Genomic DNA, 19,870 nt, shown 5'->3' with positions numbered 1-19,870 from the left:
TCTCAGCTCAGCTCTGTCCTATTTGAACCTAAGGTAGGGGTGGCTTCAAGATTGGAAACTTCCCGTGCTCTGAAGCGGCACTTCTCAACAACACCGTTTTGGCTGCGAAGGGGTTCTGGGCCCTGTCTTACAACAGTCCAGTTTTCCACTATTTCACTTTGAAAAACTAATTTTTTCCCTTTTTTAAATTAAAGAATAGTTGAAATACAATGTTATATTAGTTTCAGGTGTACAATATAGTGTTTTGACATTGATATTGCTTGTGATGTGACCACCTGATAAGTGTAGTAACCATTTGTCACTGTATGAAGTTATTGCAATAATATTATTTTTCTTATACTGTACATTACATCACCATGACTTATTATTTTTTTTATAACCGGAGGTCTAATGGATTTAGGGCTATCCCTATGAAAACATCACTCAACACTCATTACCTGGCATTCCACCATGCTTTTCTGAGTAGGAAAGAGAAGGGTGGCCTCCCAGCTAGTGTGTTTGGAACTGGGCATATGCCCGTGGGAGGGGGGCATGCCTGTGAATGTTATGTGTTATGTGTGTTATGATGAGAGACAGAGTGGGGAGTCACTGCTATAAAATATATACATGAACCAAGAACCACAATGGCATAGATAGAGGCTCTGTTTACCCCTACGGCGACCAATTCAAAGTTGGGACGGAAACAAGGAGCAGCAGCAAGGAAAAATTGCCTGAGATCTTGAGGAACAAGCCATACAACTAGGGAGAAATCCAAGAAAGTACCCTGCAACGGCAGAAGGTAGGATGGGGCAAGGACGCAAGGCTGCCCGGGTCTCGAGCGGCTGAGTGAGACGGAGGCTGCAACAGCGGCAGAAGCCTCTTATAAGGGGCTGCGTCTGCGAGCAGATTTTCGCAGTGACGGACCTGCTCCGCTCGCTCTGAGCACCGGTGCCAATTCAGCTGCGCACAGGGGACACTAGGGACTTACAGGGAGACATTGTTGGAGTGAGGGCCAAGGGGAGTTCGCTCTGTACAGAAGTGCCGGCGGTATCCATCGTTCCCTGTTGAGCCCTCCCTTTCCCAGTGCGCAGACACAGAGCCACCATTACCTGTGGCCCCAGCCAAGCCACATTCAGGTTTATCCTCAGCGAGTCAGGTGCTCCTTGCTGAGCAGCACCTAGGCTCACACTGGAGGCAGCTAGCCTCGATTTCTGGTGTGGCCTTTTGAGGCAATTGTAAGCACAGCATCTGCGGGTTGCTTGCTGAATCTTAACAAACGGGTGGCCCTGGAGGGGCAGAGACTTGAGCTAAATTTGGCCTGTAGCTGAGCCCCTCTCAGTATTGTGCCACTGGACACCTACTTCACAAATCCACTCTAATAAGACCAGGAGACTTAGGAGCTTTCCTTAGTGCATAGAAATAGACACAGAAAGGCAGCTAAAATGGGAAGACAAGGAAACAGAAACCATATGAAAGAATAGAACAGAGATCCAGATATAATGAAGTCAAGTAATCTAACAGATGCAGAGTTCAAAACTAGTTATAAGGATGCTCAATGAACTTTTGGTTAAATTCAGTGAGAATTTCAACAAAGATAAAAAAACATAAAAATGGAAATGGAAATTATAAAAGGGAACCAGTCTGAAATGAAGAACACATTATCTGAGATGAGAAGTATATTAAATGGAATGAACAGAGTGAATAAAGAAAAGGATCGAATGCCCTATCTAGAGGATGGGAAAGCCAAGGACACTCAATCAGAATGGCAAGAGATAAGATGCCAAGACTATAAAAATAATTTAAGGAGTACATAGGATACTATTATGGGTCCAAATATCCATCCAATTGGCGTAACTGAAGAAAATCAAGATCTCGAACAGCTGTTTGAAGAAATAATGATGGAAATCTTCCCTAACCTGGTGAAGGAAATGGACATAAAACCCCAGGAAGCTCAGAGAATTTCAAAAATCAGGGATCCAAAGAGGCCCACACCAAGACACATCACAGTTAAAATGCCAAATGTTAAATACCTAGAAAGAATATTAAAAACAGCAAGAGAAAAACAGATAGTTACTTATAAGGGAAAACCCATAAGACTGGCAGCTGATTTCTCAAAAGAAACTATGCAGGACAGAAGGACCTGGCAAAAAATATTCGACAGTATGAAGACCCAGGATCTACAACCAAGAATAATTTATCCAGCAAAGCTATCATTTAGAGTTAAAGGACAGAAAAAGAGCTTTCCAGACAAAAATAAGCTGAAGGAATTTATTACCACCAAGCCTGTATTACAGGAAATGTTGGAGGGACTTCTTTAAGAAGAAAAAAACATGTGTCAAAAACAGGAATAAAGAATGGTAACAACTACATTCCTATCAATAAGTACCTCAAATGGAAAGAATTAAGTGCTCCAACTAAAAGCGGATAAATGGAAAGGAAAATATGACCCCTACATGTTGCCTATAAGAAACTCACTTCAGATTAAAAGACACAGACTAAAAAGAAAGGGATGGAAAAACATATTGCTTTGATGGACCTAGAAGGTATTTAAGTCAGACAGAGAAAGGTAAACACTATATGATTTCAGTTATATGCGGAATCTAAGGAATAAAAAGAACAAACTAATCAAAAACAGACTCACAAATATAGTGGACAATTTGGTGATGGACAGAGGGGAAGGGAGTTTGGGGGGCCGGGAAAATGGAGTGAAGGGTTAAAGAAGTACAAATTAGTAGCTGATGGATGGACACAGGGACGGGGAGCACGGCATAGGGAATGCAATTAGAATGAATACGTTGGCTAGGTGGAGGATCAGGGGAGGAGGGAGCGATTGGGGGGATTATTTTATGAACTATATAGATGTCTAGCCAATGTACTGTATACTTGAAACTAATTAAAATAAATTAAATTATGTATATATGTGTGTGTGTATATACATATGTGTGTATATATGTATGTGTGTGTATACACACACATATGTATATATACACACATGCACACATACATACACACACACATACACATGAGGTTGGGGAGCATAGCATAGGGAATGCAATTAGCATTAATGTAATGGCTAGGAGTAGAGCCAGAAGAGAGAAAGAGCAATTAGGGGAATCGTTTTATAAACCATTAAATGTCTAACCAAGGTACTGTATACTTGAAACTAATCATAAAATAAACTTAAAAAATGTATATATATACACACACACACACACACACACACAAGATTGCTTAGCCTGCTTTCCACCATTACGAGTGTGTCTAAAGTCCCTGGGGTCTTCGGACAAGCTGTGGTGTATGAAGCTGTATCATTAGAGACCTGGGCTTGGGTGGTAGGAGGAATGGATACTGGTCTTTCAATTCTGAATTTGACTCCAGCCCCACAGCCTCAGCCACCCCAGTGAATTACCATGGGAACTTGATTGGAAGAAATGTAAGAAGCCTCTTGCCTAAGTGGAGAAGATCATACAGCCATCCTGCCACTCACCACTAAGGATTTTCATGGCAGGAAATGAAAGTAATGTCTCAGCCTCTCCCTTGGCTTTTATGAATGGCTGTGAAGACCTTGATTTCAGACTGAGGGGGCAAGAGAAGGGAGTGAGAGGTCTTGTGGCATGCTACTTCCAACCTATGCTCTGATAGATCTCAAGGTTGTGGACTGTAACACTAAAAATTGCTGTGCTGTTCACATTGAATGCTGTTCTTTGAGTGGCTAAGAACCAGTTTCTCTACTCAACCCTGTTGGCTAGCCACCTGTGAGGTCTTGGGTTTGGCCCCCACAAAGGCATTTGGTCACCTGGGTGACCCACAGGCACAAGCCTGTCCCTTCTCCTGAGACAGCAGTGCTATTTTCTTCGTTTGCGCGCACTCTGCTGGGAATTAATCACCAAAGGTTAACTTGCAAGAATCAGGCAATGCTCTTGCTCAGTCGCTAGTGGGAGCCTGAAATGGGGGCAAGTATAACCAGCAGCACTACTGGGAAATACTGTCCACCCTGAGAGGAAGCCACACTCAATTTGGATATTATCAGATGATCAGATTACCTGACAGCCTCTTTTTCACTGGACTGAGGGGAATAATTATCGACCCTCCCAAGTGTAACGGATGTAGTGGAACCAGAATAGAATAATTCATGTCAATTGGAGCATCAAACACTTTAAAACATGCAAATAGGAATTTAAGGTAGACACAAAATAAGGAAGGTGGTGAATTTAGGAACAGACTCCCAAGATGAAGCTTGAGGCTATCTCTTGTTGAAGTTTTCTGAGACTGGGGTCATCTGACCTCTGGGGTCTCCTGGGTGAGTTACACAGACTCCCTTTAGAAGCCTGTTGCTGTTTCAGCAGCAGCACTGTCTTGCATGCATCAGTCTCCTCCCTGGGCCCACACATACAAAGTGTCACCCCTGTGTGATGGGGTGGAAAGGTTACCTTCTCCCTACTCTTCTTGACTCCATTCTGGTTGGCATAGCTATCAGTCTCTCAAGAGCAGCAGAAAGAGGGCCAGAGCCTGGCCCCATGATTTCCTGCCCTTCATGGTTAGCTGACTTCCAGCAAATGCCATTTAGCCAGGAGGCAGAGCACATAGCCGCCCTGGGTGGCTGTGGGAAGCTGGTAGGTATTAAATAACACCATGTCCTCACTACCCCTGTAAAGATTTGGGCGTGATGTCAGGGACCTGGGCAACTCATTTAACCTTTCTGTATGCCAATCCCTCCCCCCACCCCCACAAATCACAAATGGAGTTGATAATAACCGCCCTGTAAGACTGTTGTGAGAATCAAATGAAATCTGTCTGGAAGCACTGAGAAATGATAACCTTGCATATATTTATCAGAACAGACTTTGATGCTAGTTGCAAATGAGTGGGCCATGGGAGGTCACCGGAGCCCTCTGAAATTGCTTTGGCGGGGGCTGTGTGTTTTAGAGCAGGGACGGGTAAAATGACAGCAGTTTAAGGAAAAGAGAAAACAAGTGACCCTGTCATTCTAACTAACGATGTCTTTGGAGATAAAAATAACAGACCCAAGGGACTACTGACATTTTTATACCATTGTTTGCTTCTTTTTTTCTTCTTCTTCTTTTCTCTTGAGACCAGAGAAATATCTCTCACTTCACATGCCCTCCTCCTCAATCACTTTCAGTTGAGAGCCCAGGATTTGTGAGGATGACACATTATGGTTTTTCTTTCTCACCTTCCTTGGTCTAGCCTTCTGCCATAGCTGCCTCTTGGCTCTTTTGTATTGTGGGGCTGAAGTTTTCAGGTCTCTACAGGAAGGGCAGAGATATTTTCCTGGAAAGTGTTTGGGAGTGACTCCCAACATGTCTTGGGTCCCTGAGTAGGAATGAAATGGCCCAGATGACACCGCCCCCCCCACCCCCGCCACCACAAAGCCGGCTGGCAGAAATCTGAGATCTCTGGCCAGTGGGCAGGGTTTTCGAGATTTCAGTGCTCCCCTAACGCCCCATGTGTCACATGCCCAATAACCCTCTCAGTCATTCCCCTACCAGGACCAATGAAACATTTCTCACCTCCACCCCTCATCTATCTTCTGTTCCATAACCTCCTCTTTCCCTCTTTACTATGTCCCTACTTCAGGGATGGTCAACAGAATGGGAAGGGGTGAACTGAGATGACATTTTGAGAGCAGCTGAGAGAGGTTGAAGGGAGAGCCACTTCAGCTGGATGGCCAAGCACCTTTGAGAATTAGCAAAGGTCCTGGAGCTGAGCTCCTGTGTTTTTCCACTCTGAAGAACATTCTTGGGATGCAGAGCTAGAAGAGAATCAAGAGGAAGAATTGGTTGTGAGATCAGTGCACAGATTAAACAAACAAAAAACATTTGCTGCAGGTTTCCCAGAATTGAACTTCCTCTTGTAATCTGGCCTTGCATGACCAGTTTACCCCAGAGTTTAGCGTGCTCACTTATCCACTGTTCTAACCCCTAAATGGGTGTGGCAGACCAGCAGGGGTAGGCTTTGAAGTTAGAGAGACCTGGATTCCACTCCTTGCTCTGCCCTTACTGCTGTGTGCCTGCTGGCAAGTCACTTAGCCCTTCTGGACTTCGGTTTCCTCTTTAAAATGGAATAATAAGAGTAACTACCTCGAGCATTGTTGTAAAGGTTCAATGAGATAATACAACATAGAGTACCTGGTATGGAGTAGTACATAGAGTTTAGTGAATTGCTGCTGCTGCTAATACCAGTTCTGTAAATATCAATATTATTAGTACAATTGCTACTGCCTACTCTGTGAAGCCTGCTTTGACTTCCCATGAAGTTAGCCACTCCCTCCCCTGTGCTCCTCTAGCCCTCGAGCCTCTGTTTATAATATGGACCTTACTGTATTACCATTGTTGGCATGTCTCTCCCCTACCAGACTGTACACTCTCCAGGGGGTAGGCTCTGAGCTTTTTCTTTCTTTTTTTTTTTTTTGAGCTTTTACAATGTTGTATTTTTCTTTTTTTTTTGTTTATTTTAATTAATTTATTTTTTATGGTGACAGTGGTTAACAAAATCTAATAAGTTTCATCTGTACACTTGAACAGTAAGGCATGTATATATTTACACTGTGTGTTCACCTCCCATAGTTAGATTTCTTTCTGTCACCACATATTTGACGGCCTTTACCCCATCTACCTGCCCCCTCCCCTCATCCCTTACACTCTGGTAACCACTAGTGTATAGTCCATGTCCATGAGTCTCTGTTTATTTGTCCTGTTCCTTTGTTGCTTTTAGGTTTATATCCCACATATAAGTGATATGTGATTTTCAACTTTTTCTGTCTGGGTTATTTCACTTCGCATGATTATCTCGAGGTCCATCCATGTTTGTAGTTTTCTTAATGCCTAGCACATAGCAGTAGCTCAATAAATATTTGTAGAATGGATGAATGAGCAAATGAGTCAAAATATCTATGATCAAGGCCTGTTTCTCCAAGCAGGCTAAGAAAGATCCAGTGGACATTCTTACTTGTCCTTGTAAAGCCCTTTCAGGTAAAGCCCTGCCCAGAATCACCGGGTTTGTAAACAATATTTATTCAGTGGTTCTATTTGGCCAGTGGTCACTCAGCATTTAAACCTGGCCAGCTCCCTGTGTAAGGAGCATAAGGAGTGTTTCCTAAACTCCACACTACCGTCTGGGGAGCAGCTGCCTCTTTGACCCCTAAAGTCTTCATCAGCCAGGCCTCGCTCCTCATTATCCCTTCTAAGCACCAAGCTCAGACCCCTGTTTGTACTTGGGCTTTCTTTCTTTTTTACTATTCCTATGGCCTTGTCACTGCCATTCAAGTAATATTTATGAAGCACCCACTGTGTGCACAACACCAGATTATGCATTTGAGCCCTTGGTCATATTCTATCTTATGTGATCTTGGGTATGTAATTTGGATTTCCTCAACAAAATTGTAAGCTCCTAGAGAGTGAGGGAGTGTGTCGTCTACTTCTTTTGTGTCTCTCACAGCACCTAAAACAGAGTCCAGCACGGTCATGGGCATGTGGATAAATACTTGTGGACTTGATGTCTAGGCTCAAGAGGTCAGTGTGAGCTCTCGCTCCATGGAAGAATGAGAACAAGGAACATACAGCTCAGTCAGCAATATGGTTTCAGTATATACCTAATCTCAGGGCTCTCACACTTTGGGGAAGGAGGAGGGCCAGTGATCCTAGTCCTCTTTGTTCTCCTTTAGCCTCTCGATACACATGTAGCTCCCCTCATTCCACTCACCCACCTTCCAAAGGCTCTTTCCCTCAGCAACTATGAATATTGAAGAGCTAGCTAATCTCTGTATCTCATTATTCTGCCAATTTTCTGTCTTTGTCTGTTCCCTATGCATTCGGCCATGTCATCGTTACCTTCTATTATGAGTTTCTGAACAGCAGAAGTCTGGATTAGGCCTCTTATCCCCACATAGCTTGGGAGCTGAAGAAATGCCTCTTGATGTTGATGACATTGAGGGACACCACAGTGTGAGGGCCTGAGGCCCAGGAGATGGATAGCAGTTGTATTGTGGGAGGCTCTGCCTCTCCCCTAGAATTCTGAGCTTTTGTTTGCCTTCCATTTCAGGCCCACCTGCCTTTTGCTGTCATTGGCAGCACAGAAGAACTGAAGATAGGCAACAAGATGATGAAGGCCCGGCAGTACCCTTGGGGCACGGTGCAGGGTGAGTGAGTCTCCAGGAGACAAGAAGAAGGGAGCCCCTTCTGTCCATCTCTTTGCTTGTCCCCAGCTACGGCGTGACCAGTTCCTAACTTGTCCCCAGTCTCTACCCTTTTGGCTTGGGCCTCAAACAGCCATAAGGGTCACCAGCAGGCAAACTGGCTCCATACCTAGATTCTCTGCTGTGAGCAGGCTCTCTTTGTCTCTAATAGAGAAAGCATTCCTAAAACAAAAACAAATGTACCTGGAGCAAGGTGGGAAGGAATGTGCAAGAAAGCATGTGTACTTGCCCAAGTGCACCAGGAGACGTACAACAATGTCCAAAGCAGTGTTATTCATAATAACAAATAATTAGGAACAACTCAGATATCCAGTGAAAATAAATTAGATGAATTGTGAAATGTTAGTGTAATGGGATATTATACTACAGTGAAATGAATGGATTATAGTTACATCTATATGAATGCATCTCAGAAACATAATGTTGAGCTAATTAAGTCATAGAAGAATACATGCTGTGTGATTCCATTTATATGAAATCCAAAAATAGACAGAAGTAAACAAGATACATATCTTTAGGAATTCATATGTAAGTAGTAAAACTATAAAGAAAAACAAAGGAATGATCAACCCAAAAGTCAGGTTAAGTGTCATGGCAGGGAAGGAGGGGCATGAGATCAGGAAGGGACATAAAAAGGGCTTCTAAGGTGCTGGTAATGTTTCACCTGGGCTGTGGACACATTGGTATTCATTTTTTATAATTCTTTAAATTGCACATTTCATGGACTCTGTTTATGTATGATTATTTTGCAATTTAAAAACACATTGTATATACACTCTGGAAAGTTCCTTTTATGGTCTGCCTAATATGTGTTAAGTTATACTCTGACTAGTCAGTTCAGTGGATAAAACAAGGCCTAGGACTGATATCAGTGAAAGGGGTACCTGGCCCTCTGAGTCTGCAGCTATAAGCTAGGTCCGGGATTGTAGGAGCACCATATGTGACAGGGTGGGTGGTTCACTGTGGACTCATCTTTGCCACTGAGCAAAAAACTGAAATCAGGTAGGAAGTTGTCCATATTGCATCCAAAGGCTGGCGTGCTTTACGGCACACTAGAGACCCCTCCAGCGGTACCCATATTTTCCTTAAGTAGAACAAAACTAGTTGTCAGAGGTGTGCTAGATTTTGGTCTTCTCTGCCATTTAAGGCTGGGGATGCTGTGCGAGGAACACTTGCAAATGGTTTCTGAACCAACAGTCCCACCCTGGGAATGAATTTGTGGTCTGAGAGACAGGAACCTGAGGAGAATCCAGCAGGCATGGTTCCAATGACTTCCTCCAGATTAGGCCATCCTGTGCCTGACAAAGTGGTTTTTGAATGTTTTTCTTGTAAGTCAGGGTTCACCATTCTGTTTGAGTGAGATAGAAGCTGTGTATTGTCTGGGCAGCCTGCAGGGACCTTGGAGTCACTCCTTCTGACTGACCATCAGGGATCACTGTCTGAAGACGGAAGAAGAGATGGTCCTTAAAAGTTGCCTAACTGATGTAATTTTTAATATTAGCTTATATTCTATGACAGTGAGGGGCTTTATCCCAAAAGCAATGGGTCTGAAGTACAGAGGTTATGTGGGCTGATTTGGGCTTTGGAAAGATTAATCTTATGACTTCAAGGCAGTCTGCTGCAACTGTGCCCCACCCTATCATCTCGGACTCCCTCTCTGACCCCACTACCCTCTCCCACACCTTGTGAGACAGAATCTGGAGTGACTGTGCCTCTTCATCATCTCAGACCCACTGTCCCCACATGGTCAGGCCAGACACTTCCGTTCTGATACAATGGAGCCATGCCTGGAGACACATGCCAGAGCACTGCTCACAACCTTATGTTCTAACCAGAAGTCCACATTGCTATGATTTGGTCCACATCTCTGTCTTTCTTGGCCACTGCCCAAATGAAGACCTTTGCCACACTCTTTTGAGGAGGGAACTTGTTCACTCAGGCTGGAAAGTGGGGTCTTCTCTGTCCTGGTCACCATTGCTGCTGTCAAGCCATCATCCACCCTCTAAAAAACACCTCCATTGAAGCTTCTACCATCAAGATGGGCCACACCCTTCCTTGTCACTGTCATCTGTTGATGTTCTAGTTCTTCTCCTTTATTCTTTAGAGACTCTGGCACCTGATCATAGCCTTTGCCTCTGCTTTAGATAACCTGGATTGGAATCCTAACTCTGCAACTTACTATGTAACCTTGCCTAACCTCATTGAGATCTTGCAAAGACTATTCCCTCAGCTGCCTAATACATTTCTATCCTTCCTTCAAGAATCATCTTAGGGGTTGCCTCTTTGGCGAGGCCTTCACTCTCCCGGGAGTTCTTAGTCCCATCCTCTTCTAGATTTTAATTGCACCTTGGCTCTATATCTCCATTTTCATAATTTTTGCATTGTATTATATTTGTCTATTTGCATCTATTCTTCCGCTAAACTCTAAGCTCCTGAGGCAAGACTGCCTGACTTCATTTCTAAATTGCCAGTGCCTCATACCATACTGAAAACAGAGATTCCGCAAAAATTCATCAGAAGGATGGCTGAAGTGCATGTGCCATTGTCCTAAGAGTGGTGCAGAGCAAACACTCCTGTGGATGTCTGGTAAATGGGGTTTAAGGAGCTACTGAATGCCTTTGTAGATTTTTTAATGGTGTTACAGTTTTTCATTACTATCATTCTTGTAACTTTTCATTTGCCTTTTCAGTAGAAAAGCAAATCAGGAGGCAAATTTGAAGGCTCTACATACATAGATTGAAAGGCAATGTCGCTGTTAGACATTTCACCTCTCATTTCTTTCATTTCTGCTTCTTTTGGCCTTCCTTTCAATATACTTTCAATCTTCCATCTCTTGCTATGCAGTTGAAAACGAGGCCCATTGTGACTTTGTGAAGCTGCGGGAGATGCTGATTCGGGTCAACATGGAGGACCTCCGGGAGCAGACCCACAGCCGGCACTATGAGCTCTACCGCCGCTGTAAGCTGGAGGAAATGGGTTTTAAGGACACCGACCCTGACAGCAAACCCTTCAGGTAACCTCTCCTGCTAGCCCAGCTCAGCTCAGCCCAGCACCCCCAGGGGGTGTGGAAGCCTTGCTCTGGAGCATACACAGAGGGCAGACACAGGCACTCAGGTGAGAGCAGCAGGGCTCAGTCACTTGCTAGTTCCACCTGCCCATTCCTCTCTGCCGCCGAACTCCTGCCCTGGGGAACTGTGCCAGGTGAACTTGGTAAGCACAGAGCCAGGGAGGAGGCCCAGAGGCCCAGAAAGGCCAATGGTTTCATTGCTAGAAGTGCGCACGCACGCGTGCACACACACACACGCACATACACACAGAACGATAAGAGGGGAAGCCCTGGGCTGGGGCCTTGTTCCCCAGTGTGGCAGTTTGTGCCTGTCCTCCACCTCCACTTTCCTTATCAGGCTCCTGCTGCTCTGTTAGGTTTCCAGTATGTTCTTTACCCTCCTGCCCATTATCAAAACCAGATGGGACCAGGTAGCAGCCATTGCACATGTATTGATGAACTTCAGGCTCTTCATCCGCTGTCCTTGGTGTTTGCATTCAAGTGGAAGTTTTGTTTTGACCACAGGATGTTAATAATCATTGACATACATCTCAAATCTAAGATGCTTCCAGAAAAGAAGAATATTTTCGATCGGAGTGATATGCCAAGTATAAGTGTTTGATCTATATGCATGATATGTGACATAAGCCCCACATTTTAAATGACCATGTGGTGCCCTTTACTAGGGCTCAGTCTCCTTTTAGGAAATATCAGGCATCAATAAGCAAGTGAGGGGGAAGCTTGTGGGCTAAGAAGGCTTTCAGATGGCCTCTGAGATCCCATTGTACCTATTCACAGTGGAAAGCTGGCCTGGGGACAAATCATAGCCAGTCCTTCAGGGATGCCTAGTTCTGGAGGGCCAGATCCAATCTCCCTCACCAGCAGGGGCCACTGGAACTCCTGGAGTTGGAAGGAGGTGTGCTTGTCTCTTTAATGGGCACTCCCTTAGCTTTCTCTCTCCTTCCCTCTGTCAGCTTTAATCTGCATCTGTAGAGGAAAAGATGTGCTTCTACCTGTTCATCTAGTCCTCTCCCCTTCTTCTTTGCTCCATCCTGAACACCTGCTACCCATGTCTTCACCCTCTGCACTACTCCTCTGCTGGCTTCTTTCCATGTTGCATGCAAACATTTTCATACTAAAAGAAACTTGCCCTCTAGTGCTCCTCCTCACCATCCTTTGTCCTGTCAAGAAGTTTGGCTCTGACGGGATGGAGAAAGAGTTACTCTGTATTTACTAGCTTCTGACTCCACCACGCCACTGAAATGCCTCCCTTCAAAGTCAACAATCACAAGCTCATGGCTGATTATAGGGTGACTGCTGAGTCCCATCTTTTTTGATCTGAAAGTTTGATACTCCTTCCTAATGCGTCCTTCCCAAAGTTCTCTCTGCCTTTGGCCTTTCTAGCACTGGCCTGGCTGGGTTTAGTCCTATCTCTCTCGCTACTCCTTCTCAGCCTCATTGGCAGGCTCATTTTCTTTTCAGCTTTAGATGTTGTGCCCCAAGATTCTTTCTTCGGGTCTATGCTCTCTATTCTCTTTGTGGCTGATTCTTTCTCCTCTCACAGCCCTAATTGCCACTTAGAAATAAGGACTCTTAAGCTAAAACCTTACTTTTGAGCTCCAAACCTATTGATTTAACTGCATACTGGATATTTTCACTTGGACATTCAATAGGGGACATACCTAAAACTCAAGCTTCTAAAATTTAAATCATCTTCCCTCATAGCATACTCCTTCTCCAGTGTTCCCTGTTGCAGTTCATAGTACTATCATCCACCTGGTTGCTCAAGCCAAAAAACCGGAATCATCTTTGCATCCTCCTAAGTCCTGGGAGTCCTGCTTCGCTTACTATTCCTCCAGGTCCCTCAAGTCCCCCATTCCCTACCAACCCTTAACATCAAGATCTTGTCATTTCTTACTCGGATAGTCGGAAAGTCTATCCATGCAACACCCAGAGGAGTCTTTCACATTTTCAAATTGGATCAAGTTTAAAACCTTATAGTGGATAAATATCCGAGTCTGATATGGCATCGAATGCCTGCTCTCTCTTGCCATACTCAGGAACTTCATCTCCCACCGTTCCACAGCCATCACCTGCCTCTCTAGCCATTCTGGACTATGCCTGGTCTCTGAGCATGACAACCTCTCCATGTGGGCATTTCCATATGCTGTCCTCTTCAGAGCACAGTTTCTCCTCTTCTTTACCAGGCTAGCTCCTATTTCTTTAAAACTAAGTCCAGGCTGGGGGCAGGAAGACTTAGCCCAGGCATCTATCACTAGATTGTGAGTTCTTTGATGGCAGGCACAGTGGTTTTTGTCTCTGGATGATGAGTGACTAGCATAGTGTCACTCAGTCCTCTGTCTAGCACGTGGTGTAGTAGCATCAAGTGTTTATTGCACTAACTCACTAATGTGGTCAGTTTCAGAACGAAGACCTGGTAGCGGAGTGCAGTGAGAGGACCTAGAGTAAGAAACAAGAGATGCCGCTCCCAGTTCCAGCTCTGCCTCTAACTAGCCATGTGGTCTTGAGCAAGTCACCTCACCTCTCAGGACCTGTTTCCTTGCCTGTAAAACTAGAGTATAGAAGCATATGTTCTAAGTCACTCCCAGTTCCAAATATCTCTCCCGTTCAACAGGGCTGTCCCATGCCCCTCAAGCAGCTGTCACATTCCACACCACCTGCCCATAGCTTTGGGGTTCCGTTTTCACACCTCTCCCAGAATTGGGGAAGGGAAGATGGGGGTACCCAGAGAGGATCATTGGGGGCCAGTTTTTATCAAATAGGAGCCATTTCAAAGGCAGAGGAATTAACCTGACCATGTTCGCAGTTTACAGGAGACATATGAGGCCAAAAGGAATGAGTTCCTAGGAGAGCTCCAGAAGAAAGAAGAGGAGATGAGGCAAATGTTCGTCCAAAGAGTCAAAGAGAAAGAAGCTGAACTCAAAGAGGCAGAGAAAGAGGTAAATGTGAGCCTAGGTGCCAGACGGGAAGGAAAAAGAAGCTGAACTTGGGCGTGGCAGAGGCTTCTATCCCAAGAGCATAGCCAGTGGAAACCCTGCAGCCTCTGGGCAGGAATAGGGCACAGCATCTGTAGCCTTGCCTTGGTTGGCACAGAAGGGGCTTTGGGAGGTCTGTGTCTTCTTAATCCTTCATTCCGCAAGACCGGGATGTTTTCTCATTCCATGTTACTTAATTCTCTAGAGGCACGCTGTCCATATGTGACTATTTAAATTTAAATTAATTAAAATTAAATAAAGTTTAAAACTCAGTTCCTCAGTCACATTAGCCACATTTCAAATGCTGAATCCTCATGAGATTAGTGGCTGTCATATTGGACAGCACAGATATAGAACATTTCCACAGAAAGTTCTATTGGGCAACACTGCTCAAGAGCCAAAACCTGACCTAGCCCCCTAAGGTCAGGTGAGAGCTGATTCTTTTCCCTCTTCCTGGGAGTTCAGAGCTCAGTAGGGACAGTTGATCACTTTCTTTGCTATCCTGCACATCCCAACTGCTCTGACGGCCATGGAGAAAGATGGCCCCAGGCAGTTCAGGGTACCTTGCTGAAAACTAAAACGATGACAGCTGGGGCATTTCCCTAGTCACTAGGAAATTCTGTTCCATTTCATGGTGGCATTTAAAAAAATCTGTGCAGCCCTGTCGAGTTTTTAAATTAAGGTTTAATACTCCTTCTGGGGTTTTCCTTACTTAAGCCCTGCCTAATAGAGTGCAGTTAGTACTCTAACCATTGCCTTGGGTTCAAGGTCTCCCTACCAATTTGCCCACTGCTGCCTAAGTGCCCTCGGCTACAGTTTTGATCACATCAGCAACTGCTTCACCTCTCTGGGCCTCAAACCCATGATGAAGGGAAGCACTTAATTACTTTTCAAGTCTCTTCCCCTGCAATCTGCTGTGACTCTCTAGGGTTATCACCAAAGCCCAGAGCAAGGGTATTGATTTTATTTCAGTTTCATTTTTCGAAAGAAAAATGTCACCTAATACTTTTAAGAGGAGAGATAAGGGATCTCAAAGAGAAATGAATGAAAGGCCAATGAACAAAAGCCAAGTTACAGCAACTGATCAGCAAGCAGAGCTTCCACCACCCTACCACAAGTGACTAGTAAAAGCTTGTTTACCAGGCAAGTCTATCATGCACCACCTTTTATGAAGTGACAGTCCCAAATATCTCCAGGATTTGGAGACCTGACCTCCTTCATGGTGTGCTGCAAGTGCTAAAGAATTCTATATTCTCTCCTGAATCCTCAAAAGAAAGTGAAATTATTCTTGGTCTAGTCTTACTATTCAGGATAGTTTATCGCATTCTAGTTTGTTACCACATGGTCTTCCTCCCTGATCCACTTACCACAATGGCATGCCAGAATATTCTTGCTGTTCTTTGGGTCTCTGGCTCTATTCAATGCTAGTGAAGCCTCCCTTTGATCTAATGATCAAGGCTGAAGTCTCCACATTCTTTCCATTTTAAAAAAAATTTTTTATGACGACATTGGTTAACAAAATCCGATAAGTTTCAGCTGAACATTTTAACAGTAAGGAGTATATACATTCTTTGTGTGTTCCTCTTCCACAGTTAGAGTTGTTTCTGTCACCACATATTTGACCCATTTTATCCCATCTACCTTCCCCCTCCCCTCTTCCACCTCATCCCTACCCTCTGGCAACCACTAGTCTATCGTCCATGTACATGAGTCTCTGTTTGTTTGTCCTCTTTGTTTATTGCTTTTAGGTTTATATCTCATATACAAGTGATATCACGTGGTTTTCAACGTTTTCTGTCTAGTTTATTTCACTTATCATGATTATCTCGAGTTCCATCCATGTTGTTGCAAATGGCAGTATTTCATCTCTTCTTATGGCTGAGTAATATTCCATTGTATATATACACCACAGCTTCTTTAGCCAATCATCTATCGTAGGACACTTCGGTTGCTTCCATGTCCTGGCCAATGGGAATAATGCTATGAACATCGGTGTGCAAATATTTTTCGGATATGAGTTTTTAAGTCTTTGGGGTAAATACCCAGTTGAGGAATTGCTGGATCATATGGTAGATTAATTCTTAGTTTTCTGAGGAACCTCCATACTGTTTTCCATAGTGGCTGTACCAATTTGCAGTCCAACCAGCAATGTATGAGGGATTTTTTTTATCTGTATACTTTCCAACATTTGTTGTTACTTGTCCTGTTCATAATAGCTATTCTAACAGGTGTGAGATGGTATCTCATTGTGGTTTTGATTTGCATTTCCCTAATAGCTAGCAATGCTGAGCATCTTTTCATAGATTTGTTGGCCATTTGTATGTCTTCTTGAGAGAAGTGTCCGTTCAGGTCCTCTACCCATTTTTTGATTGGATCATTTGATTTTTTGCATTATTGAGTTGTATGAGTTCTTTGTATATTTTGGATATTAGGTCATTATCGGAGGCGTTGCTTGCAAATATATTTTCTAATTATGATGATTGTCTTTTTACCTTGTTGATGGTTTCTTTCGCTGAGCAGAAGCTTTTTAGTTTGATTCAGTCCCATTCATTTATTTTAGCTTTTCCTCCCCTTGCCTATGAGGTCAAATTCATAAAATCCTCTTTAAATTGAAGGTCTGTGAGTTTAGTTCCTATATTTTCTTCTATGCATTTTATTGTTTCAGGTTTTATATTCAGGTCCTAATCCATTTTGAATTAATTTTGGTGCGTGGTGATAGACAACAGTCTAGTTTCATTCTCTTGCAGGTGACTTTCCAGTTTTCTCAGCACCATTTATTGAAGAGTCTTTCCTTTCTCCACTGTATGTTTTTGGCTTTTTTGTCGAAAATTATTTGCTCATATAAATATGGGTTTACTTCTGGACTCTTGGTTCTGTTCCACTGATCCATGTGTCTGTTTTGCTGCCAGTACAATGCCGTTTTGATTATTGTCACTTTGTAGTATAATTTGAAGTCAGGCAGAGTGATGCCTCCAGCCTCATTCTCTTTTTTCAGGATGACTTTGGCAGTTCGGGATCTTTTGTGCTTCCATACAAGTCTGATGATTTTTTCGTTCTGTTACTTTAAAAAATCCTGATGGGATTTTGAAGGAGATTGCATTAAATCTGTATAATGCTTTAGGTAATAAGGTCATTTTAACTTGTTGATTCTTCCAATCCAAGAACATGGAATAATATCTTTTCATTTCTTTATATCCTCTTTGATTTTTTTAATAGGGTCTTATAGTTTTCATTATATAAGTCCTTCACATGTTTTAATAGATTTATTCCTAGGTTATTCTTTTTGTTGCAATTGCAAAAGGAATTATTTTTTCCACTTCTTTTTCTTACACTTCGTTATTAGAGTATAGGAAAGCTATGGATTTTTGAACGTTGATTTCGTATCCAGAGACTTTACTATATTTGCTTATTGTTTCTAGTAGTGTTCTTATGGAGTCTTTAGGGTTTTCTACATAGAGAATCATGTCATCCGCAAATAGGAACAGTTTGACTTCTTCGTTTCCTATTTGAATGCCTTTTATATCTTTCTCTTGTCTGACTGCACCTGCTAGGACCTCCAATGTTATATTGAATAACAGTGGTGATAGTGGATAGCCTTACCTTGTGCCTGATCTTAGAGGGAAAGTTTTTAGTTTTTCACCATTAAGTATAATGTTGCCTGAGGGTTTGTCATACATGGCCTTTAGTACGTTAAGGTACTTTCCTTCTATACCGATTATGTTAAGTGTTTTGATCACAAATGGATGATGTATCTTGTCGAAGGCTGTTTCTGCATCTGTTGATATAATCGTATGATTCTTATTTTTTAATTTGTTTATGTAGTGTATCACATTAATTGATTTGTGTATGTTGAACCATCTCTGTGCCCCTGGGATGAAGCCTACTTGGTCATGGTGTATAATCTTTTAAATTTGTTGCTGTATTCGGTTCACTAGTATGTTTTTTTTTAGGATTTTTGCATCTGTGTTCATGAGAGATATTGGTCTGTAGTTTTCTTTTTTTCTGTTATCTTTACCAGGTTTTGGTATCAGTAATATTGGCCTCGTAAAATGTTTTGGGAAGTATTGCTTCCTCTTCAATTTTTTGGAAGAGTTTGATGAGAATGGGTGTTAAATCTTCTCTGAATGTTTGGTAAAATTCACTGATGAGCCATCTGGTCCTGGACTTTTACTTTTTGGTAGGTTTTTGATGATTGTTTCAATTTCCATACCACTGATCAGTCTATTTAGATTTTCCAGTTCTTCTTGATTCAAGCTAGGAAGGTTATATTTTTCTAAGTACTGATCCATTTCTTTTAGGTTATTAAATTTGGTGTTATATACTTTTTCATAGTATTCTTGTATGATCCTTTGTATTTCTGCGATGTCATTTCCTCTTTTTCATCCCTGATTTTGTTTATTTGTGTCCTTTCTCTTTTTTCTTTAGTGAGTCTAGCCAGGATTTTGTCAATTTTATTAACCTTCTCAAAGAACCAGCTCTTTATTGCATTTATTTTATATATATATTTATTTGTTTTCAATTTTATTTATTTCTGCTCTAATTTTGATTATTTCATTCCTTCTGCTGAACTTAGGCTTCATTTGTTCTTCATCTTCTAGTGTTTTAAGATGAAACGTCAATAGACTAGTGATTACCAGATGGGAGGAGGGAAAGGAGAGGTTGACGGGGTAAAGGGGGTCAAATATGTGGTGACAAAAAGAAATCTAACTATGGGAGGTAAACACACAGTGTAAACGTATATATGTCTTACTGTTAAATTGAACACCTGAAACTTACTGGATTTTGTTAACTGATGTCACCATAATAAAAGTTAATTTAAAAAAAGAGCTATAAGTACTAACATAGAACATGGCCTGCATTGCTAAGTAAAAAACAAGTTACAGAAGAAGATATATAGTATAGGTCAGTGGTGTGCTGGGAAACAAGGTGTCATTTAAAAAGGAAATCTTTATTAGTGTTTGCTGATTTCAATGAAGAAAACAATCTCACCAAAGCTGCATTCCAGTTCACAATGTTTAATAATTGGCTTGCAAAATTCTGCCATTTTCTGGAACTATTTTCATTCTTTAAAAAGTACATATGTGTGAATATATAAATATGTGAGCATGTATTTGCATATGAGTATTGAAGCAGAGAAACAATATCAGAAAGGGTAAACAGAAACTAGAGCACAATCATAGTGGGACAAGAGGGAAAGCACCACTTTGTACTTTTCATATTTTGACATTGTTTGAATTTTTTTCATTGAACATGTATTACTTTAGTAGTTTTCTTAAATTTAAATTTAAGTATTTTATTACTTTATAAAATTGCAAGATATAAAAGAGGATAAAGAAGAAAATATTAACTACTCATAATTATTCTACTTCAGGATAACCACTGTTAATATTTTGTGTAGTTTCTTCCAATTTTTTCTCCTAGGAAAATATAACTGGGTTTATTCAAACCAAGTTTTTATTTTATGAATAATTTGTTAACTGCACATAAATTGTGACTCCACTTCTGATTATAACTTTAGGAAATGCTGTTGTTTATTATCATAGAAGAGTATTAATTATTAACGAAAAGTAAGATTACAAAATATATCTTAAAGAGAAGATGACCAGATTTCATTCATTGTAATTCAGGCTAATT

The 19,870-nt window shown here is 42.1% G+C and overlaps 1 protein-coding gene across 14 annotated transcripts in view; it reads left to right on the top strand.

Moving 5' to 3' along the window:
- The window catches only part of SEPT6 (septin 6), a 77,003-nt gene that overhangs the window by 37,505 nt on the left and 19,628 nt on the right, over nt 1-19,870 (top strand). For all 14 annotated transcript variants that reach the window (XM_011380206.2, XM_023523302.1, XM_023523304.1 and 11 more), the window contains 3 exons: nt 8,041-8,137; nt 11,039-11,207; nt 14,068-14,200. In XM_011380206.2, the coding sequence (XP_011378508.1) occupies nt 8,041-8,137; nt 11,039-11,207; nt 14,068-14,200 (399 nt within the window). The remainder of the gene's footprint in view (nt 1-8,040; nt 8,138-11,038; nt 11,208-14,067; nt 14,201-19,870) is intronic.

Source organism: Pteropus vampyrus, unplaced genomic scaffold (assembly GCF_000151845.1).
Source record: "Pteropus vampyrus isolate Shadow unplaced genomic scaffold, Pvam_2.0 Scaffold390, whole genome shotgun sequence".
Classification (NCBI taxonomy): domain Eukaryota; kingdom Metazoa; phylum Chordata; class Mammalia; order Chiroptera; family Pteropodidae; genus Pteropus; species Pteropus vampyrus.
The sequence above is the reverse complement of the archived record's forward strand: the minus strand, read 5'-3'. Positions and strand labels throughout refer to the sequence as shown.